At 37.1% G+C, this 19,585-nt stretch overlaps 1 protein-coding gene across 2 annotated transcripts in view; it reads left to right on the top strand.

Annotated features, from left to right (window-relative positions):
• Nucleotides 1-19,585, top strand: part of ATF7IP2 (activating transcription factor 7 interacting protein 2) — a 70,392-nt gene that overhangs the window by 40,234 nt on the left and 10,573 nt on the right. For both annotated transcript variants that reach the window (XM_007188411.3, XM_007188409.3), the window contains 3 exons: nt 9,841-9,911; nt 11,014-11,075; nt 11,513-11,582. In XM_007188411.3, the coding sequence (XP_007188473.1) occupies nt 9,841-9,911; nt 11,014-11,075; nt 11,513-11,582 (203 nt within the window). The remainder of the gene's footprint in view (nt 1-9,840; nt 9,912-11,013; nt 11,076-11,512; nt 11,583-19,585) is intronic.

Raw genomic sequence — 19,585 nt, 5'->3', positions numbered from 1 at the left:
CACACAGGCTTTTTGGAGGCGGCAGCAGCAGCCCCAGCGTCTCACGCCCGTCTCTGGGGTCCGCGCTGATCGCCGCGGCTCGCGCCCTTCTCTGGAGTTCGTTTAGGCGGCGCTCTGAATCCCCTCTCCTTGCGCGCAGCGAAACAAAGAGGCAAGAAAAAGTCTCTTGCCTCTTCGGCAGCTGCAGACCTTTTCCCGGTCTCCCTCCCGGCTAGCTGTGGTGCGCCAACCCCTTCAGGCTGTGTTCACGCCGCCAGCCCCAGTCCTCTCCCTGCGATCCGACCGAAGCCGAGCCTCAGCTCCCAGCACCGCCCGCCCCGGCGGGGGAGCAGACAAGCCTCTCGGGCTGCTGAGTGCTACTCGGCGCCGAGCCTCTGTGCGGGAATCTCTCCGTTTTTTCCTCTGCGCCCCTGTTGCTGTGGGGACCGAGCTGATAGCTGCGGCTCGCGCCAGTCTCTGGAGTTCGTTTAGGCGGCGCTCTGAATCCCCTCTCCTTGCGCACGAGGAAACACAGAGGGAAGAAAAAGTCTCTTGCCTCTTCGGCAGCTGCAGACTTTTTCCCCAGACTCCCACCTGGCTAGCTGTGGTGCGCTAACCCCTTCAGGCTGTGTTCACGCCGCCAGCCCCAGTCCTCTCCCTGCGATCCGACCGAAGCCGAGCCTCAGCTCCCAGCCCCGCCCGCCCCGGCGGGTGAGCAGACAAGCCTCTCGGGCTGGTGAGTGCTGGTTGGCACTGCTCCTCCGTGCGGGAATGTCTCCGCTTTGCCCTCCGCACCTCTGTGGCTGCGCTCTCCTCCGTGGCTCCAAAGCTTCCCCCCTCTGCCACCCGCAGTCTCTGCCCGCGAAAGGGCTTCCTAGTGCGTGGAAACCTTTCCTCCTTCACAGCTCCCTCCCACTGGTGCAGGTGCCGTCCCTATTCTTTTGTCTCTGTTATTTCTTTTTTCTTTTGCCCTACCCAAGTACGGGGGGGAGTTTCTTGCCTTTTTGGAGGTCGGACGTTTTCTGCCAGCGTTCAGTGGGTGTTCTGTAGGAGCAGTTCCACGTGTAGATGTATTTCTACTGTATCTGTGGGAAGGAAGGTGATCTCCACGTCTTACTCTTCCGCCATCTTCTCCCAGTTTTTTTTTTAATGTCCTTGTTTTATAACTCCAGTACCTCAATCATCTGTACATATGTTTTTATTGTTTTTCTCTGTTCCTAGTCATTTGATTCTGTCTGTTAGTGTGCTTGATAGTTTCTGAAGAATTGGTGAGGCTCTGAATAATATCTTTCTATAGACAAGATTTATTCTGTTCTCTGGCAGGTAGAGTAGGGCCTGGTCACCTAATCTGCTCAGGTAATGATATAAATTCAGGCCTGTTGTTATTTTGGTAAGTCTCCTACTATATCTACTTCACTCTGGCTTTTAAGATGTAGCCCTTAATGGATTCCAGCTGAAAGCTTGGAGTGTTCACCAGGGCCTCTCCGCCTTGGTGGCTTCTAAATCTTTACCTTACCTCCTCAGCCCAAAGTTCCAATGAGATTGCCAAAAATTTCACTCTGATTTGTAAAGTCTTTCTGCTTAATGTCTTAGACTCCTTAATAACATTATATTTGATATACTGTAGCAGCAAATATATTAAAAACATTAGAAATATTAAATGAAGAATTTTGAGATTGATAAGAGATTTTGACTATAGTGTAATGAAAAGAATTGCTTATAGTTGTCTTGTAGTTAAGCAACAAAATAAATACAGCTATTAGTGTTTCATCCACTATATGACTATTATTGAATACTAGTAGAAGAAAGTATATACAAAATAAACTTTGTAAGTTGTGTTAAAGGCCAAAAGTGAGTAGAAGAGTAAAATATTATTGATAAAATTTAGATCTGAACTTTTTTTTGTTAATTGAACTTAGAAATAATAGCTTTTGTCAGAATCTTTTATTGATAAATTTGATATGGAAAAAATTATTGAATTAATAAATCTGTTTAAAAGTGCACATGAAAAACAGTTGATTTCACAAAATGGAAATCAGTGTGTGGGAAATGTATCCTTCTGCTCATGAAGTATTAACTGCGCAGGAATTGTTCTTTTGCTGTAAACAACCAGAAAACTAGAATAAAGAAAAGAAATTGTGTTTAGACATTGTTCAACAGGGAGCACACAATTATGATCCCTGTGAGAAAAGAAACAAAAGAAATGCACCCTACCATTGTGCCAGTTCTGCCTGGAGGCATTTCCCAAGTTGAAAAGCAGGGGTGGGAGGAGCCCAAACAGCCTGGTGGTCTTGGTGCATTTAGATCAGATATTGGAGAATATGAATTATCTAGAATTTGTGAGGCAGAGCAATGAAGAGAGGTAATTGCATAAAGGTAGAGCTCTGGAGATCTGCAAAGGGAACCCCTTGAATCATTGGCTGAATACAGATCTATATATGCAAAGCATGAAACTACAAGAGGCTGGGGCAAGAACCACGGAAAAGAAGAAGGCCATACATTTTTTGGGAGGTTGCACAGGGCTGGGAACATTTTGCTTTCTCACTGGCTATAATGAAGAGACTTAGCATGCACCAACAGGTAGAGTCCTTGGATGGGTATAGCTGTAGTGAGGCTAAATTAATTCTGGACTAAAAGACTCCAGTGGACCTACCCCAGAAAGCTAAAAGGACTCAAAGGAGTCAAAACTAATCATGGGTAATTTAACTGTATGCCAGAACAAAGTCCAACACTCTGATGGAATGAAACATCATCCAACAGTGTGAATTTTACAATGTCTGACATCTAAAAAAAAATTACCAAGCATGCAAAATATGAAAAGTAACCCATAACAAGGAGAAAACCAAAATGATAGAAACAGATCTAGAATTAATATGGTTGTTGGACTTAGCAGACAACATAAAATAGCAATTATCAGTATATTCTTCATATCCAACAACATAGAGGAGAAGGTCAACATGATAGAAATGGAAGATGTAAAAAAAAAAGACCCAAATTGTACTTCTAGAGATAAGAAAGACAATAAAGTGAAAAGTCGTTGGATAGGATTAATAACAGAATAATTACTGGCTTTTTAAATATCAGTGACATAGCAGAAACTGTTCAAACAAAAGCATGGGGAGAAAAAAGACTAACAAAAAAATGAATGGAGCATCAGAGACTTGTAGAACAGTATCAAGCCGTCTAATATATGTATATATCATTGAAGTCATCACTAGGCAGGGGGCAGGAAAATATGATATCTAAAATCTGTCCAATTCTAAACCCATAAATAGAAAGGAAGAAAGAAAGGTTAACAAAGCTAAGCAGAAGAAGCATAAAGGAAAAGCACATCATAACCAGATTGCTAAAAATCAATGGTGACAAGAAAATCTTAAAAACAGCCAGAGAGAAAAGACACATTACATAGAAAGGAACAAAAAATAAGATGAGAATTTTCACTGTAAACTATTCAAACTTTAGAGATGTCAAAAAGGAGACATCTCTAAAGTACTGAAATGGAGAGACATGTCTAAGTTATTAAAAGAAGAACTGTCTACAGTTTCTGCAGTTCTACACTCAGTGAAAATATCTTTCGGACATTTACAAGAAAACGGACTTTTTCATACTCAAAAAAAGTGAAAGAATACATCAGCAGCAAACTTGCACTACAGGGAATGCTAAAGGAGTTTCTTCAGGTAGAAGGAAAATAATATCAGATGGAAATTTGGATCTATGCAAAGGTAAAGTTATGAAGGGTGCTGGAAATTATAAATATGTGGATAAATATAAAATATTTTATTGTTTCTATATAGGGAATATATGTGTGTATATATCACACTACTCCTTTGTACTATGTGGTGTGTATATATATGTTATATATATAATACTGGTTGTCTATAGTATTTCTGTGTACAGGCAACAAACAGTTGGAATTTTAAATTAATACCATTTACAATATATCAAAGAGTATGATATTCATAGGGGTAAATTACCAAAATACATATAAGACCTAACTTCAAAACTACAAAGTAGACTTAAGTTTTCTGGTCCAGCCTGTAAGGTGTCATCACTCCATACTAACAAGTAAAAGCTGAACAGACTGAAAAAAACCGCTCTTCTTTGATCCACCAGAGAAGTAAGGTCATAGAGCAAACTACTGCCACCCAAATTGGAGAGAGAAACAGGCGGAAACAGAATCAAAACGTCCTGGAAGTGGAGCAAAAACCTCCGTGGCAACCACTGCTGGGGTAGGGAAACCTAAATTGTAATTGCTGGAGGCTCAGAGTAAATAAATCTCAGAGACAAAAACTCCAAGGGGTGGGGGGCGGTCCAGGTAAGGGCAGGGCACAATTTTGTGAGTTTTACCTCTAGAGCTCTACTGATCTTCACAGTGAATATTGAAGAAAAATCCTCTCATGCTTCCAGGAGGGCGCAAGGTAAAAAGAAGCTTTTGAAATACACCAGAGCACTGTGTTCTTAACAGCCTGTCCTCCGGAGAAAGTATTACCAGAGATTAACCTACCTGGGAGAAAGGAAATATCTAATACGTATGCCCTCCAGCCTCCCACTTGGAGGAAGAGAAATACCCAACTCTAGCCCCCTCTAGCCATCCTGTCCCACCTAAGAGGGGTATGGGGACTGAGAGGCGTTAGTGAATTTCATGCTCTAGGGGCACAGGCTCATTAAAAGACTGAGACCTAATCATAGGACTAGTAGAATGCTTCCCCTTCTGCCACATTTTACCACTGCATTACTCAAGGCCTGTTTACCATAGTTCCTTTTACCCAGTACATCATGTCTACCTTTCAACAAAATGTTACAAGATATATTAAAAACCAGAAAACATGGTGGCGCAGTGGTTAAGAATCCGCCTGCCAACGCAGGGCACACGGGTTCGAGCCCTGGCCCGGGGGGATCCCGCATGCCGTGGAGCAGCTGGGCCCGTGCGCCACAACTACTGAAGCCCGCATGCCTGGAGCCCGTGCTCCACAACAAGGGAGGCCACCGCAATGAGAGGCCCGTGCACCGCAACGGAGAGTGGCCCCCGCTTGCTGCCACTAGAGAAAAGCCCGCGCAGCAACAAAGACCCAACTCAGCCAAAAATAAATAAATAAATTTATAAAAAAAAAAAAAAAAAAAAAACCAGAAAACACAATTTGAAGAGACTGAGCAAGCATCAGAACCAGAGTCAGATATGGCAGGAATGTTCAAGTTACTAGACCAGGAATTTTTTTAAACTATGATTAATATGCTTTAATGGAAAAAGTAGACAGAATGCAAGAACTGTTAGGTAATGTAAGAAGAGAGATGGAAATTCTAAGAAAAAGAAATGCTTGAGATCAAAACTACTAACAGAATGGAGAAAGCCTTTGATGGGCTCATTAGTAGAATAGACATGGCTGAGGAAAGAATCACCAACCTTAAGAATATGACAATAGAAACTTCCAAAATGGAAAAGCAAAGAGAAAATAAAAGACAAAACAAAAACAACCCAGAATATCCAAAAACTTAGGCCAACTACAAAGGGAGTTATATATGCATAATGGGAATTCCAGAAAGAAAAAAGAAAGGAACAAAAGCAATATTTGAAGTAACAGTGACTAAGAATTTCTCCCAAATTAATGTTAGACACCAAGCCACAGATCCAGGAAGCTCAGAGAACACCAAGCAGGATAAATACCCAAAAGAGTACACCTAGACATATCATATTTAAACTTCAGAAAATCAAAGCTAAAATCTTGAAAGAAGCCAAGGAAAAACACCATACCTGTAGAGGAGCAAAGGTAAGACTTACATTCAACTTCTCCTTAGAAACTATGCAAACAAGAAGAAAGTAGAGTGAAATATTTGAAGTGTTGAGAGAACAAAACTTACCAACCTAAAATTCTTTACGCTGTGAAATTATCTTTCAAAGGTGAAGGAAAAATAAAGACTTTCTCAGGCAAACAAAAATCTAGGATATTAGTTGCCAGTAGATCTGCCTTGCAGGAAATGTTAAAAATTCTTCACGGAGAAGGAAAATAGTATGTCAGAAAATCAGATCTACATAAAGAAAAGGAAGATCATCAGAGAAAGAATGAGTGAAGATAAAATAGAATGTTTTATCTTTCTTATTATTAATTGATTTAACTGACAAGAGTTTGTTCAAATTAATAGCAACAATGTATTTGATTATGTATGCTTGTGTGTGTGTGTGTGTGTGTGTGTGTGCGTGCTGCATTCACGCACTTATATATAAGTGAAATGAATGGTAGCAATGATTGAAAAGGAACAGGAAAGAGGAATTAGGAATATTTTGTTATTATAAGGTACTTGTACTACTTGTGAAGCAGTATAGTATTATCTGACAATTGACTTGGATTAGTTATCAATGTATATTGCAAACTCTGGGGCAACCACTAAATACAGAAGTATAGTTTGCTAAGAAAGGAGAGAAAATGGAATCATATAAAATGTAGTTTTATTCATAATTGCCAAAACTTGGAAGCAACCAGGATGTCCTTCAGTAAGTGAATGGGTAAACAAATGTGGTAGAGGGTTGGCCAAAGTTTCCATCGGTTTTTAAGTAAAAATAAAAGAAACATTTTTTGATATTCACCAAGAACTTTGTTGAACAACATATTCACCGTTTTGTTCCACTACCTTCTGACATTTTTCAGGCAACTTCATAATTCCATCTTCCCAAAACTTGTTACCTTTTTGAGCAAAGAACTGTTCCAGGTGCCTTTTACAGTCTTCCAGGGAATTGAAATTTTTTCCATTAAGAGAATTTTGTAAAGACTGAAATAAATGGAAATCCAAAGGTGCAATGTCTGGTGAATACAGCAGATGAATCAGAACTTCCCAGCCAGGCTGTAACAGTTTTTGCCTGGTCATCAAAGAAACATGTGGACTTGCGTTACCCTGATGGAAGATTATGCATTTTCTGTTGACTAATTCCGGATGCTTTTCATCGAGTGCTGCTTTCATTTGGTCTAATTGGGAGCAGTACTTGTTGGAATTAATTGTTTGGTTTTCCGGAAGGAGCTCACAATAGAGGACTCCCTTCCAATCCTACCATATACACAACGTCACATTCTTTGGTTGAAGACTGGCCTTTGGTGTGGTTGGTCGTGGTTCATTTCATTTGCCCCGTGATCTCTTCCATCCGCATTGTTGTACAGTATCCACTTTTCATCACCCGTCACAGTTTGTTTTTAAAATGGAATGTTTTCATTATGTTTCAGTAGAGAATTGCATGTGGAAATGCGGTCAAGAAGTTTTTTTTTGCTTAACTTATGTGGAACCCAAACATCAAAGCGATTAACATAACCAAGCTGGTGCAGATGATTTTCAACGCTTGATATATTTTGAGTGTGTCGGCTATCTCTTGCCTGGCATAATGTTAATTATTCTCAATTAATGTCTTGATTTGATCTCTATCAACTTCAACTGGTCTACCTGACCGTGGAGCATTGTGCAGCAAGAAAATCTCCAGCACGAAACTTTGCAAACCACTTTTGACGTGTTCGATCAGTCATAGCACCTTCTCCATACACTGCACAAATCTTTTTTTGCATTTCAGTTGCAAATAATAAAGCATAATGTGTCGAAAATGTTGCTTTTTTCTTCCATCCTCAATATCAAAATGGCTTCACATAAATTTACCAATTTTGATAAGTTTTTTAAAATTCATGCTGATATGGCAGCTGACACAATACAGTCTAACAAAATTGTTTTGAATGAAGTTAAAGACAGCTAAGCACTACTAGATCCATCTTACAGAAAAAAACGAACAAACGTTTTGGCCAACCCAGTACATTCAGGCAATGGAATACTGTTTAGTGCTAAAAAAAGAAATGAGCTATCAAGCTATGAAAAGACATGGAGGAAACTTAAATGCATATTATTAAGGGAAAGAAGCCAATCTGAGAAGGCTGTATACTGTATGATTTCAACTATATGACATTCTAGAAAAGGCAAAACTGTGGAAATAGTAAAAAGATCAAATGTTGCCAGAGGTTGGTGGGGAGGGATGAATAGGCAGAGCACTGGGGATTTTTAAGGCAGTGAAACTATTTTATATTATACTGTAATGGTGGATACATGTCATTACATGTTTGTCAAAATCCACAGAATGTCCTAACACTAAGAGTGAATGTTATTGTAAACTATGAACTTTGGGGGTAATGATGTTGTTAACGTAGTTTCATCAGTTGTAACAAGAGTACCCACTGGTAAAGGATTTTGTGGGAGGTTGTGTGTGGAAGGGATAGGGGGTATATGGGAAAACGCTGTAGTCAATTTTGCTGTAAACCTAAAGCTGCTGTAAAAAAAACCCCACTTATTTAATAATTTTTAAAAGTACAAAATATTGCTGAGAAAAATTAATGGAGATATAAATATATGGTGAGATATGCCATATTTACAAATCAGAAAATTCATTGTTAATGTCACTTCACCCAAATTGTTTTGTATATTTAATGCACCCTTAAACAAAATCATGGCATCCTTTCTGAAGAAAGTAACAAACTGATCATAAACTTGTATGAAATGCAAAAGACCTAGAAGGTGAAAACAGTGTTATAAAAGAACAACGTTGGAAGACATACACTACCTGAGTTGAAGACTTACTATAAAAGCTATAGTAATTAAGAGAATGGTGTTGGCATAAGGATAGAAATATAAATCAATGGACAAATTAGAGAGTATATATAGAGTCCATTGGTTTTCAGCAAAGATGCCAAGGTAATTTAATGGGGAAGAGAGAGTTGTTTCAACAACTGTTGCTGGAATAACCAGAGGGGAAAAGTGAACCTCAACTCTTACACCATACACAAAAATAACTTGAAATGGATCATAGACCAAATACAAAGGCTAAAAATTAAAAACATCTATAAGAAAATGGTACAACCCTGTGTATAGAAAATTCATGTAGCAAATTAAATGGGCTTACTGAAATTTGTGTCAATGTTTTCTTAACAAAAATTCTGATTTTAAATGTCAAATTCAAAAAAGTGGAGTTGGGGTCAAATGGGAGCAAAAGACGGTCTCATGACTCAGAATATTCTGTAACCATAATCAGCATCATTTATCATCATTGCCTCAGTTTAGTAAATGCATAGTAAATATTGCTACTATAGTGATATAATGTAGAGTAGTGGCAGAATTAATTTTTTAATATCTTTATTTTTTATAGTTCTACATCAGTAACAAAGTTTTAATCAGTTTCTTTTATACATTGTTTCATTTTCAAGAAGGCAAGTATATGTGCTAGAGTGACTTTTGTATATTTTGTACATTTATATATGTTGAATACTTATAGTTCATACATTTGGATTTATTGTAAATAGATTTCTATTAAGTTTTTTTAAATAAATTAATTTAATTTTTTTTGGCTGCATTGGGTCTTTTGTTGCTGTGCGCGGGCTTTCTCTAGTTGCGGCGAGTGGGGGCTACTCTTCGTTGCAGTGCACGGGCTTCTCATTGCAGTGGCTTCTCTTGTTGTGAAGCACGGGCTCTAGGTGTGCAGGCTTCAGTAGTTGTGGCACATGGGCCTAGTTGCTCCGCAGCATGTGGAATCTTCCCGGACCAGAGCTCGAACCTGTGTCCCCTGCATTGGCAGGTGGATTCTTAACCACTGCACCACCAGGGAAGCCCTCTACTAAGTTTTAAGGGTCTGTGTTTATTGTATATCATGAACTTTTGGTCATATAAATAATTGGCTATACACAGGGTTTCTTGGGTACTTGGTTTTATCATTTTCATTCCACATCCTCCCCATTGTTAGATTAAAACATATCAGTTATGAAATGTTAAATTAGAAGAATTAAAACCATTGATTGCACGTCTCAGCATAATCACATTTAATTAATTAATTTATTTATTTATTTATTTCAGTAATGATGATGTCATGTTGATTTCTGTGGAAGGTCCTAATTTGACAACTCCAATTACATCAGATCCAACAGGTATCTTAAAATATGACCTATCAAATCAGAAAGCCTCAAATCAGTATTTGTTTAAAATAGAGAATTGAATATTATCTTTTAATAAAATAAAAGTTTTAATTCTACTCTCAAAAATGTTTAATTTATATCTGTGATTAATATTACCTGAGTAAATCAGTGATTGCTTAATAAAATTGAGGTTTCTTATTAACCTTGTGTTTATCAATTTATGGCCTTTTGTTTCTTTACTGTGTTTAATGGCTTTGTAAATTATAAAACTACTTACCTTTCATATCCGTTATTTGTACTTGTTTACTCTGGTCTTGTTGCTGATAGTGATGGTTTATTTTTTGTTTGTCTTTTGTTTTATCGAGTTAAAGTCTACTTAAGATTTAAAGTTTGGCTAATCTTTAGTATCTTTGATTTTTTTTAAACTTTTAAAAATAATACTTCTGTTACTCTTTAGAGTTTCTCATTACACTTAATGTAAAAATCTTTAACCTTAGATTTCCAATAAATTTCCTTTCCCTTAAAATAGCTATCTTTTTTGGCTCATAATTTCTCCTTCAAAATTCCCCATTTCCTTTTCATTTTTACTATATATTAGAGAGTTTAATTTGCATCTTAATTTCAGAAAGCTTTGTCTGCACTTATATAGCTACTTAATTGCCACCATGATTTGGGCTGTTAACATTGTAAATCAAATAGTTAAGGGATATTAAGCATTTATCTGAGGCTTTTACTGGTTCTGTGAAGAATCCTCCTCAGCCATCTCAGGTGGTCTAGTCTAAAGATACTATGAATAAAAAATGTGTAAATTTCCAAGTTATTTCCTCAAATGCTATAGTAGTTTACAGATAGATACTCAAAAAAGAGTTACTAATATAGCTGTAAAGTTACAGAACGAAAAAATCTTTTGAACCAAAATTAGAGTTTGCTTTTTTTGGACTGGTTCATTGGTTTTTGGAATAAGTAGTCGATTGAGTTACATTTTTTATGATTATATAATGGTTAATTAGCATCCCCATTATTATTGTTTCAGCATTCACATATTACAAAGTCCATAAATATTTAATAGTTAATAAACTTGTCAAATGTTCATATTTTAATAATTTTCTTTCAGATACTGGAAAAATTACATCAGGAAATTCTAACAGTTCACCTGATGCTGAAACTGAAGCTATGGTAGGTTCTAAATATTGTCTCTGAATATTGTTTATTTGAATATGTTAGTTCTAGGAACTTTAGTGTTGCTGCCTGTTGGATGACTCATCTTTGTCATTCATTCTTTGGGAGATTCATTCTCTGAGAGATTAATGTCTCCTAGTTAGCGTGACCAGGTTCCAGTCCAGCTTAAACATTAAAAAGCAAACAGCTAATGATAAACATATTTCACAACCATATTTATTACCAAATTAACTCATTTAGACTCTGCTTAGTTATATTCACAGAAACCATATAGCATTTCACGAGCTTCTCTTTCATAGTAGAGTTAAATTAAGCTGTAAGACTTTTAGAATGTTCAGTCTCTAGCTTCTAAATGGTAATTTTAAATGATATGTGTTTTATTTTTAAAAAACATTTTCTGTTGAGGCAATCTTATTTTTTTAACAACTTTTCAGGCTAAAGAGAAGAAGAAACTTGATTCTGTGATTGATCTAACGAACGAAGGCCTGTCAAACTGCGACACAGGTAAAGGATTTGTCTTTTTCAAGAAAGAGGGAAGGGTAACAACTCAAAATACATTTGACGCATTTATGAAGTTTTTTTTTGTGTGTTAGTGTGTGTATTTAGTAGCTCTATGCAGTTTTATCACGTGCGTAGATTTATGTAACTGCCACCACACTCAAATTATACAACTGTCCTATCACTACAAGGTTCCCTCATGCTACCCCTTTATAGGATGTTTTTTAGAGTTTGCTCCCAGTCCCTAAACCCTGGCAACCACTAATCTGTTCTCCACTATTATAATTATATGTTTTTTCATGGATGTTATATAAATGTGATATAATATGTATCCTTCTGATATTGGCTTCTTTCCCTTAGCTTAATTTCCCCCAAGGGTCATCCAAGTTGTTTAGTAACTATTCCTTTTTATTGCTGAGTAGCATTCCATGGTGTGGATGTGTAATAGTTTATCCATTCGCTCACTGAAAGACAGCTGGGTTGCTTGGGACTATTAGAAATCTCTTTTCTACCTGTGAGACACACCTTTTTTCCTTAACCATAGCAATACTGGCTGTGACAGGATGCTAGGGCATAACATGAAAATGCAGAGGGAGAGTGACAGCAGTGCCCTCTTTCTCAGATTTAAACAAAAAGAAGTAAAATAGAGTCTTCTGGGGCTGGTAATCAATCATAAGGTTTCATCTCTTAATTGCACTTGAATGTTTATGGTACTCTTTTGATGAAATATTTGATTCCACTTATTAGCATTAGTAAATTAATATTAAAAATTACTACATTATTATTATTATTAAAGATTACTACAGGAACTATATAGTCCAGTTCATTCTCCAATCTCAGCTGTGGGTCCAAACAAAGGTTGGAACCACTGGAATCTTTAGGCACCCCATGATAGAATCAAAAAACCCTTCAGTTTCCAATTTCATGAAGATTAGAATGAATTAAAAAATGAAATTGGAGTCCATAATGAAGTATCATTAATGATTAACAATTTTAACATTAATTTTAAGGATTAAGATTACTAAATATTTTTTAAACTACACGATACAGGATTCGAGTTGCAGTAAAATAAAAACACAGATTCATTCAGTGCTTGATAAAATAAGTTACACCTGTAATGGGGTTGAGGGGGGGCTTCACTTTGAAATCGAGCAGTTGGAAAGGTAGATCATGCCAATTCATGATGTTAACTCATGATAATGTGAATGTGAATCTGTCTTGTAAAATGTTCAGTTCTGAATAAGGGTATAGTTAGTCAGATGAAACTTGGACTGTTTCTCATATTCCCAGGCTTGATGAATGGTATCACCAACTCATCCAGTTTCTCAAGCCAGAAGTAAGAGTCACTTTTGACTCATAGATATGCCTCATTCCACTATGTAGTCAGCTTTCAAGCTCATCAGTTGTCTCCCGAAAAGCTAACAGATGTAGTCCATATATTTCCTTATTTCAGAATTCTATTATCTTTAGTCTATTGCCATAACTTAATAACTAATATTTCTGCCCTAACTTACTGCTTTTAATGAATCTTCTAAGTTGACACTAAAATATTATTTCCTTATACAAATCTGGTTATGTTTTTGTCTTTAGGATAAAATCCAAATTCTTTAACAAGATATACAAAATTCTTAATGACTTAGACCCTGAAAACGTTTCTAGGTTTATCTTCTACAGATTCCTTACCTCTTCCTTAATGGCTTCTCAGTAGGTACTGCTTCTTCTCTCCTTGCCATCACCACATATCCTGTTCTCTTTGCCAGGAATGCTCTCCCCTCTGTACCTCCCCAGGCTTGTCTGATGACCCCACTTCTCATCCTTCAATATTCAGTTTAGACACTTGTGACAAACTGTTCTGGCAGAAATTGTCATCTTTGCTCTCCTTACCCTTGGTATTTTGTGCATGCCTATATTATACCTTTATTTTATTGTTTCTGTACATATCTGTTTTCCTAAAAGGACTTGAAATTCGTTTCAGCAGCATTAATGTCTTTATTAATCTGTATGTTTTCATCTTTTTAGCACAGTGCTTGGCACACAACATACGTTCCAAAAAAAAAGGTTGAATTAATGCAGATTTTCTACTAAATAGTTTTAAAAGAAATGTAAATTTATATACTGTGAATGGGAGTGTAAATTAATCTTTCTGGAAGACATTCTGTCAATATCAAAACTTTACAAATATGCAAGCCTTGTGACTCAATTCTTTGAATAGTTACCTGAAGAAAATAAAGTATAGGGGAAATATGAAAATGTTCATTGCAGTACTATTCATGAAATATAAAACTTTGGAAGCCCTTAAATTTCTAGGAATAAGGAATTAATTACAAAAATTAGATTTATATGGTACAACCATATTCAACCATTAAAAATAATGTTGAGGAAGTATATGTATTGATGTAAACATGTTAATAATATAACAAGAGAAGTTATAAAAGTATATATGTAGAGTCATGGTGGAGTAAATGGGCTCAGACTTAACTTTTCTTCAGTAAACAAGTAGAAGACTAAACAAGATATAAGAAAAAAATTTTTAGATATTGCAGTACAGGACTGCAGTCCCTGAGAGAAGGGAAATGCATGAGATGAGCCCTATGGGCTGCCCCAGCTTTCTTCCTAGATTGCGGTGCACTGATGGAGATCCCAAGCAGAGAATGGCTGTCTTGCTGAGGTAAGAGAGATTGGCATTCAGAGAGGCTGAGGCAACTGGAATGAGGGGAAGAGTACTATCAGATGAGGAAGCCACTCAGAGAAAGAGCTCCAAGAGGTTAGCATAGGAATCCTTTTGAGTCTTTGCTGAAATATTAAGTCACACGTGCAGAGTGAAATTGCATGAGTCTGGGCAAAGAATGACCAAGGACCTTTACACTAAACAATTTCCAGAGCTCAAACAGCAGTGGGAAATGTTTCAGGTCTGACCAGCCATCATGGTAGATTCTTACTGAATATACGGGTGTAAACTCATCTTAGAGCAAAGGCAACTCTAGCATTGCCCTAATAAAACCGAACTCAGAATTCAGCTCACAACCATGTAAAATTCATAATATCCATCATCCAATTTTAAAAAGTCACTTGAGATATGAGGAAGAAAAATGGAATCCATAACCAGGAGAAAAATCAGTCAAAAGAAACAAACTTAGGAATGACAGATGACAGAATTAACAGACAAGGACCTTAAAAGAACTGATAGAAGTACACTCAGAGATTTAAAGGAAAACATGAACATAATAAGAGAAATAAAAGATATAAAAGAGAACCAAATGAAATAAAAATACTTGAAGTTCAGTGGATGGAATAAATAGCTTATTAAACACCAGAGAAAGAAAAACAAATTGGTATACTGGGATGAATAGTACCTGACCATATAATTTGGAAAGAAGCTATACAAATTAAAGAAAGAATATGAAAAGAAAAGAAAAAAGACTGGGAAAAAGGAATCAGACCTTTAGTAAACTGTGGGACAATATCAAGTGGTCTAACATAGATGTATGGTCAAAAGTTTTACAAATTTAATGAAAAGTACGAGCCCACCATAACCAAGAACTTCAGTACTCTGCATGCAGGATAAATACAAAGAAAACCATATCAAGGAACATCATAATCAGTTCCTGAAAACCAGTGATTAACAGCAACAACTTTAGAGCAATCAGAAAGACACCATATATATAGGATATATAGGGAAGAACAAAGAATGCACAGTTTTCTCGATTGGAACTATGCAAAACAAATCAAATGGCATTATTAAAAGGCTGGGGGAAAATAATTGTCAACCTAGAATTCTATATCCAGCTAATATATCTTAAAAACATGAAAGCAAAATTAAGACTTCTGTTTATTAAGATAAACAAAAGTTGTTGCCAGCAGACCTTCACTGTCAAAAATAAAGGAAGTTCTTCAAGCAAAGGGAAAATATCAGATGGAAAGTGGATCTACACAGAGGAATGTAACAGTATGTTGTGGAGTTTATAATTTATGTAGAAGCTAATGTATGCCAACAGTAGTGTGAAAGATGGTCAGAGGAATGGAAGTATGCTGGCTATAAGGGTGTTACATCATGAGTAGTATAATGTTACTTGAGGATAGACTATACGTTATTAAAGATACTAGATATGTGCATACAGCAGTGCCTAGAGCAATATTTTTTTAAGTGTAAGTATGGCTGATAGACCAATAGTGGAGGTAAAATGGAATTTTTAAAATACTCAATCCAAGAGAAGGTGCAAAGAACAAATGACACTAAATAGAGAACAAATTACAGGATGGTAGATTTAAACCCAACCATATTGATAGCTAGAATAAGTATAGAAGGGTCTAAACACTCCATTAAAAAGCACACATTGGGCTTCCCTGGTGGCACAGTGGTTGAGAGTCTGCCTGCCAATGCAGGGGACACGGGTTCGAGCCCTGGTCTGGGAAGATCCCACATGCCGCGGAGTGGCTGGGCCCGTGAGCCACAATTACTGAGCCTGCGTGTCTGGAGCCTGTGCGCCGCAACGGGAGAGGCCACTACAGTGAGAGGCCCGCACACTGTGATGAGGAGTGGCCCCCGCTCGCCGCAACTGGAGAAAGCCCTCGCATAGAAACGAAGACCCAACACAGCCAAAAATAAATTAATTAATTAAAAAAAAAATTCTATGAGAACAAAGTTTAAAAAAAAAAAAAAGCACACATTGTTGGACTGGATAACAAAACAAGACCCAACTATGTGACAACTACATGATGTACGTTAAATATAAATATATGGATAGGTTAAAGTTAAAAGGATGTAAGAAGATAAGCCATGCAAAAACATACAAACACTAATCATAAGAAAGCTAGAGCGACTATATTATTATCAGATAGACTTCAGAACAAGAAATATTACCAGGGATAAAGAAGGCTGTTTCATAACAGTAAAGCAATCATTTCATCAGAAAGACACACTAAACCTACGTTTATGCATATAATAGTAGAACTTCAAAATTCCTGATATAAAAACTGATCGGACTGAAATTATAAGTGGACAAACAATTATAATTGGAGGTTCCAACACTCCCTTCTCAGTAATCGATATAATATGTAGTCAGTAAAGTTTTGGAAGCCTGGGCAATACTATCAACCAACTTAACCTACTTGACATTTATAGAACACTCAAACCCAGCCACAGAAGAATACACATTCATTTTAAGTGCATATGAAACATATCAGGTTCTGGACCATAAAACTAGTCTCACTATATGTAAAAGTTTAGAGAACATACTCTGTATGATTACAGATACAATTAAATTAGTAATAACAGAAAGCTAGTTGGGAAATCCCTAGATATTTGGAAGCTAAAGATTACATTTCTAGATAACCCATGAGTCAAAGAAGAAATCAAAAGGAAAGTTTAAAAATATTTTGAACTGAATGAAAATGAAAACACAGCATATCAAAATCTGAGGAATGCAGCTAAAGCCGTGCTTAGAAGGCAATTGCTAGCATTAAATGTTTATAGTAGGAAAAATGGAAAGTCTAAAATGAATAATCTAAGATTCTGCATTAAGATGCTAGGATAAAAAGAACAAATTAAACCCAGAGCAAGTAGATGACACTTCACTAGAGAAGATATGGGGATGGCAAATAAACACAAGACATCCTCAACATTGTTATTCATTAGGGAAGTTAAGACCACAATGAGATACCACAACACATCCACTAAAATGGCTAAAATGAAAACAACTGAAAATATACAAAGTGTCGGTGAGGATGTGGAGTGACCTGGAATTCTCATGTTTTGCTGGTAGGAGTGTAAAATGGTGAAACCACTTTGGAAGTGGTCTGGCAGTTTCTCAAAACATTAGCTGTACTCTTAGCAAATGACACTATTCCACCTTTAGGTATTTATCCAAGACAAATGAAAACCTACATCTACACAGAGACTTTTACACAAATGTTCATAGCAACTTTATTCATAATAGCACTGAACTATAAACAGTCCAAATGTCCATCAATAGATAAATAGGTTGTGGCATATCTATCTCTACAGCTAAGTACTACTCAACAATAAAAATGAACAAAATATTATTTTATGCAACAACATTGATGAATCTCAGAAACAAATGTTGGGCAAAAGAATTGTACATACTGTGTGATTTGCTTTATGTCAAATCCTAGAAAAGGCCAATCTAATCTTTAGTGACAACAGACCTGTGGTTTCATGGGGCCAGCGGTGAGAGAGGGATTGAGAATGTTACGAAGACCAAGTTCATACTGCTCGCTGCACAACAGGCCAATAAATCGAGAGATGAGTTGTTGGGTCAAGGAATGGAGAAGATGGTGGACTAGTGTCCCAAAGAACCATCTTCTCCGAATTAGAATTCAGGCTCCTTTTATACTAAAAGAGGAAGGGTGTGTGGGTGGTTGCTGCAAACTTCTTGGGGCTGGAATCCTTTTTTCTTGGCAGCTAGCTGTCCACGTAGGTCATTTCACAATGTTGCTATAAACCTCCAACAAGACAAATGTTATTGTCTGTTCTACAACTTTTTATCTCTATTTAAATGGATAAGTGTTATACCTTTTAAGGTCAGGGCCTTGAGAATGAGCTATCCTGTGTATTTCAGGCTACCGGCAACATTTTTAACTTGTAGCAAAAGCAATAGAATACAAAGGTTAAAGTAAAACAAACAGATCCAATGTGGAGTCAGATTTGTTCTTCCATATTACCAGAAGGGACACTATTTGGGGTAATAAAAACATTCTGTCTTGATTTTGGTGGTGGTATCACAACTGTACATTTGTCAAAACCCAAAGAATGGCACATTTAAAATGGGTACATTTGGGGGACTTCCCTGGTGGTCCAGTGGTTAAGACTTCACCTTCCAATGCAGGGGGTGTGGGTTCGATCTCTGGTTGGGGAGCTAAGGTCCCACATGCCTTGGGGCCAAAAAACCAAAACATAAAACAGAAGCAATATTGTAACAAATTCAATAAAGACTTTAAAAATGGTCCACATCATGGAAGCAACCTAAGTGTCCATCGACAGATGAATGGATAAAGATGTGGCACATATATACAATGGAATATTAGCCATAAAAAGAAACGAAATTGAGTTATTTGTAGTGAGGTGGATGGACCTAGAGTCTCATACAGAGTGAAGTAAGTCAGAAAGAGAAAAACAAATACCGCATGCTAACACATATATATGGAATCTTAGAAAAAACAAAAAATGGTTCTGAAGAAATTAGGGGCAAGACAGGAATAAAGATGCAGACGTAGAGAATGAACTTGAGGACATGGGGAGGGGGAAGGGTAAGCTGGGACAAAGTGAGAGAGTGGCATGGACATATATACACTACCAAATGTAAAATAGCTAGCTAGTGGGAAGCAGCCACATAGCTCAGGGAGATCAGCTCGTTGCTTTGTGTCCACCTAGAGGGCTGGGATAGGGAGGGTGGGAGGGAGGCAAAAGAGGGAGGAGATATGGGGATATATGTATATGTATAGCTGACTCACTTTGTTATACAGCAGAAACTAACACACCATTGTAAAGCAATTATACTCCAATAAAGATGTTAAAAAAAAAAAAAAAAGGTCCACACCAAAAAAATCTAAAAAAATAAAATGGGTACATTTTATTGTATGTAAGTTATATCTGAATAGTTAATACAAACTTTAAAAATCATGTCTATAATGTAAATATTTACATAAGTGAACGTGCGTCTACATGTGCATATACATGCAGCAAAGGATCTGAAAGGTCAAACACCGAAGTGGTAAGTTGAGACCAGAGGCCACAATTCTCACATAGCAGTTTAATGAGGAGGAACCTTAAAATAATCGGGTACTGGCTCCTGTTGCTTTGAGAATACAAAGAGCTAAAGTAACCATTCCTGGGACTTCCCTGGTGGTGCAGTGGTTAAGAATCCACCTGCCAATGCTGGGGACACGGGTTCGATCCCTGGTCCGGGAAGATCCCACATTGCCGCGGAGCAACTAAGCCTGTGCACCACAACTACTGAGCCTGTGTTCTAGAGCCCGTGTGTCACAACTAC

The sequence above is a fragment of the Balaenoptera acutorostrata genome, chromosome 15 (assembly GCF_949987535.1).
Source record: "Balaenoptera acutorostrata chromosome 15, mBalAcu1.1, whole genome shotgun sequence".
NCBI lineage: Eukaryota > Metazoa > Chordata > Mammalia > Artiodactyla > Balaenopteridae > Balaenoptera > Balaenoptera acutorostrata.
This window is presented reverse-complemented; position numbering and strand designations above follow the sequence as displayed.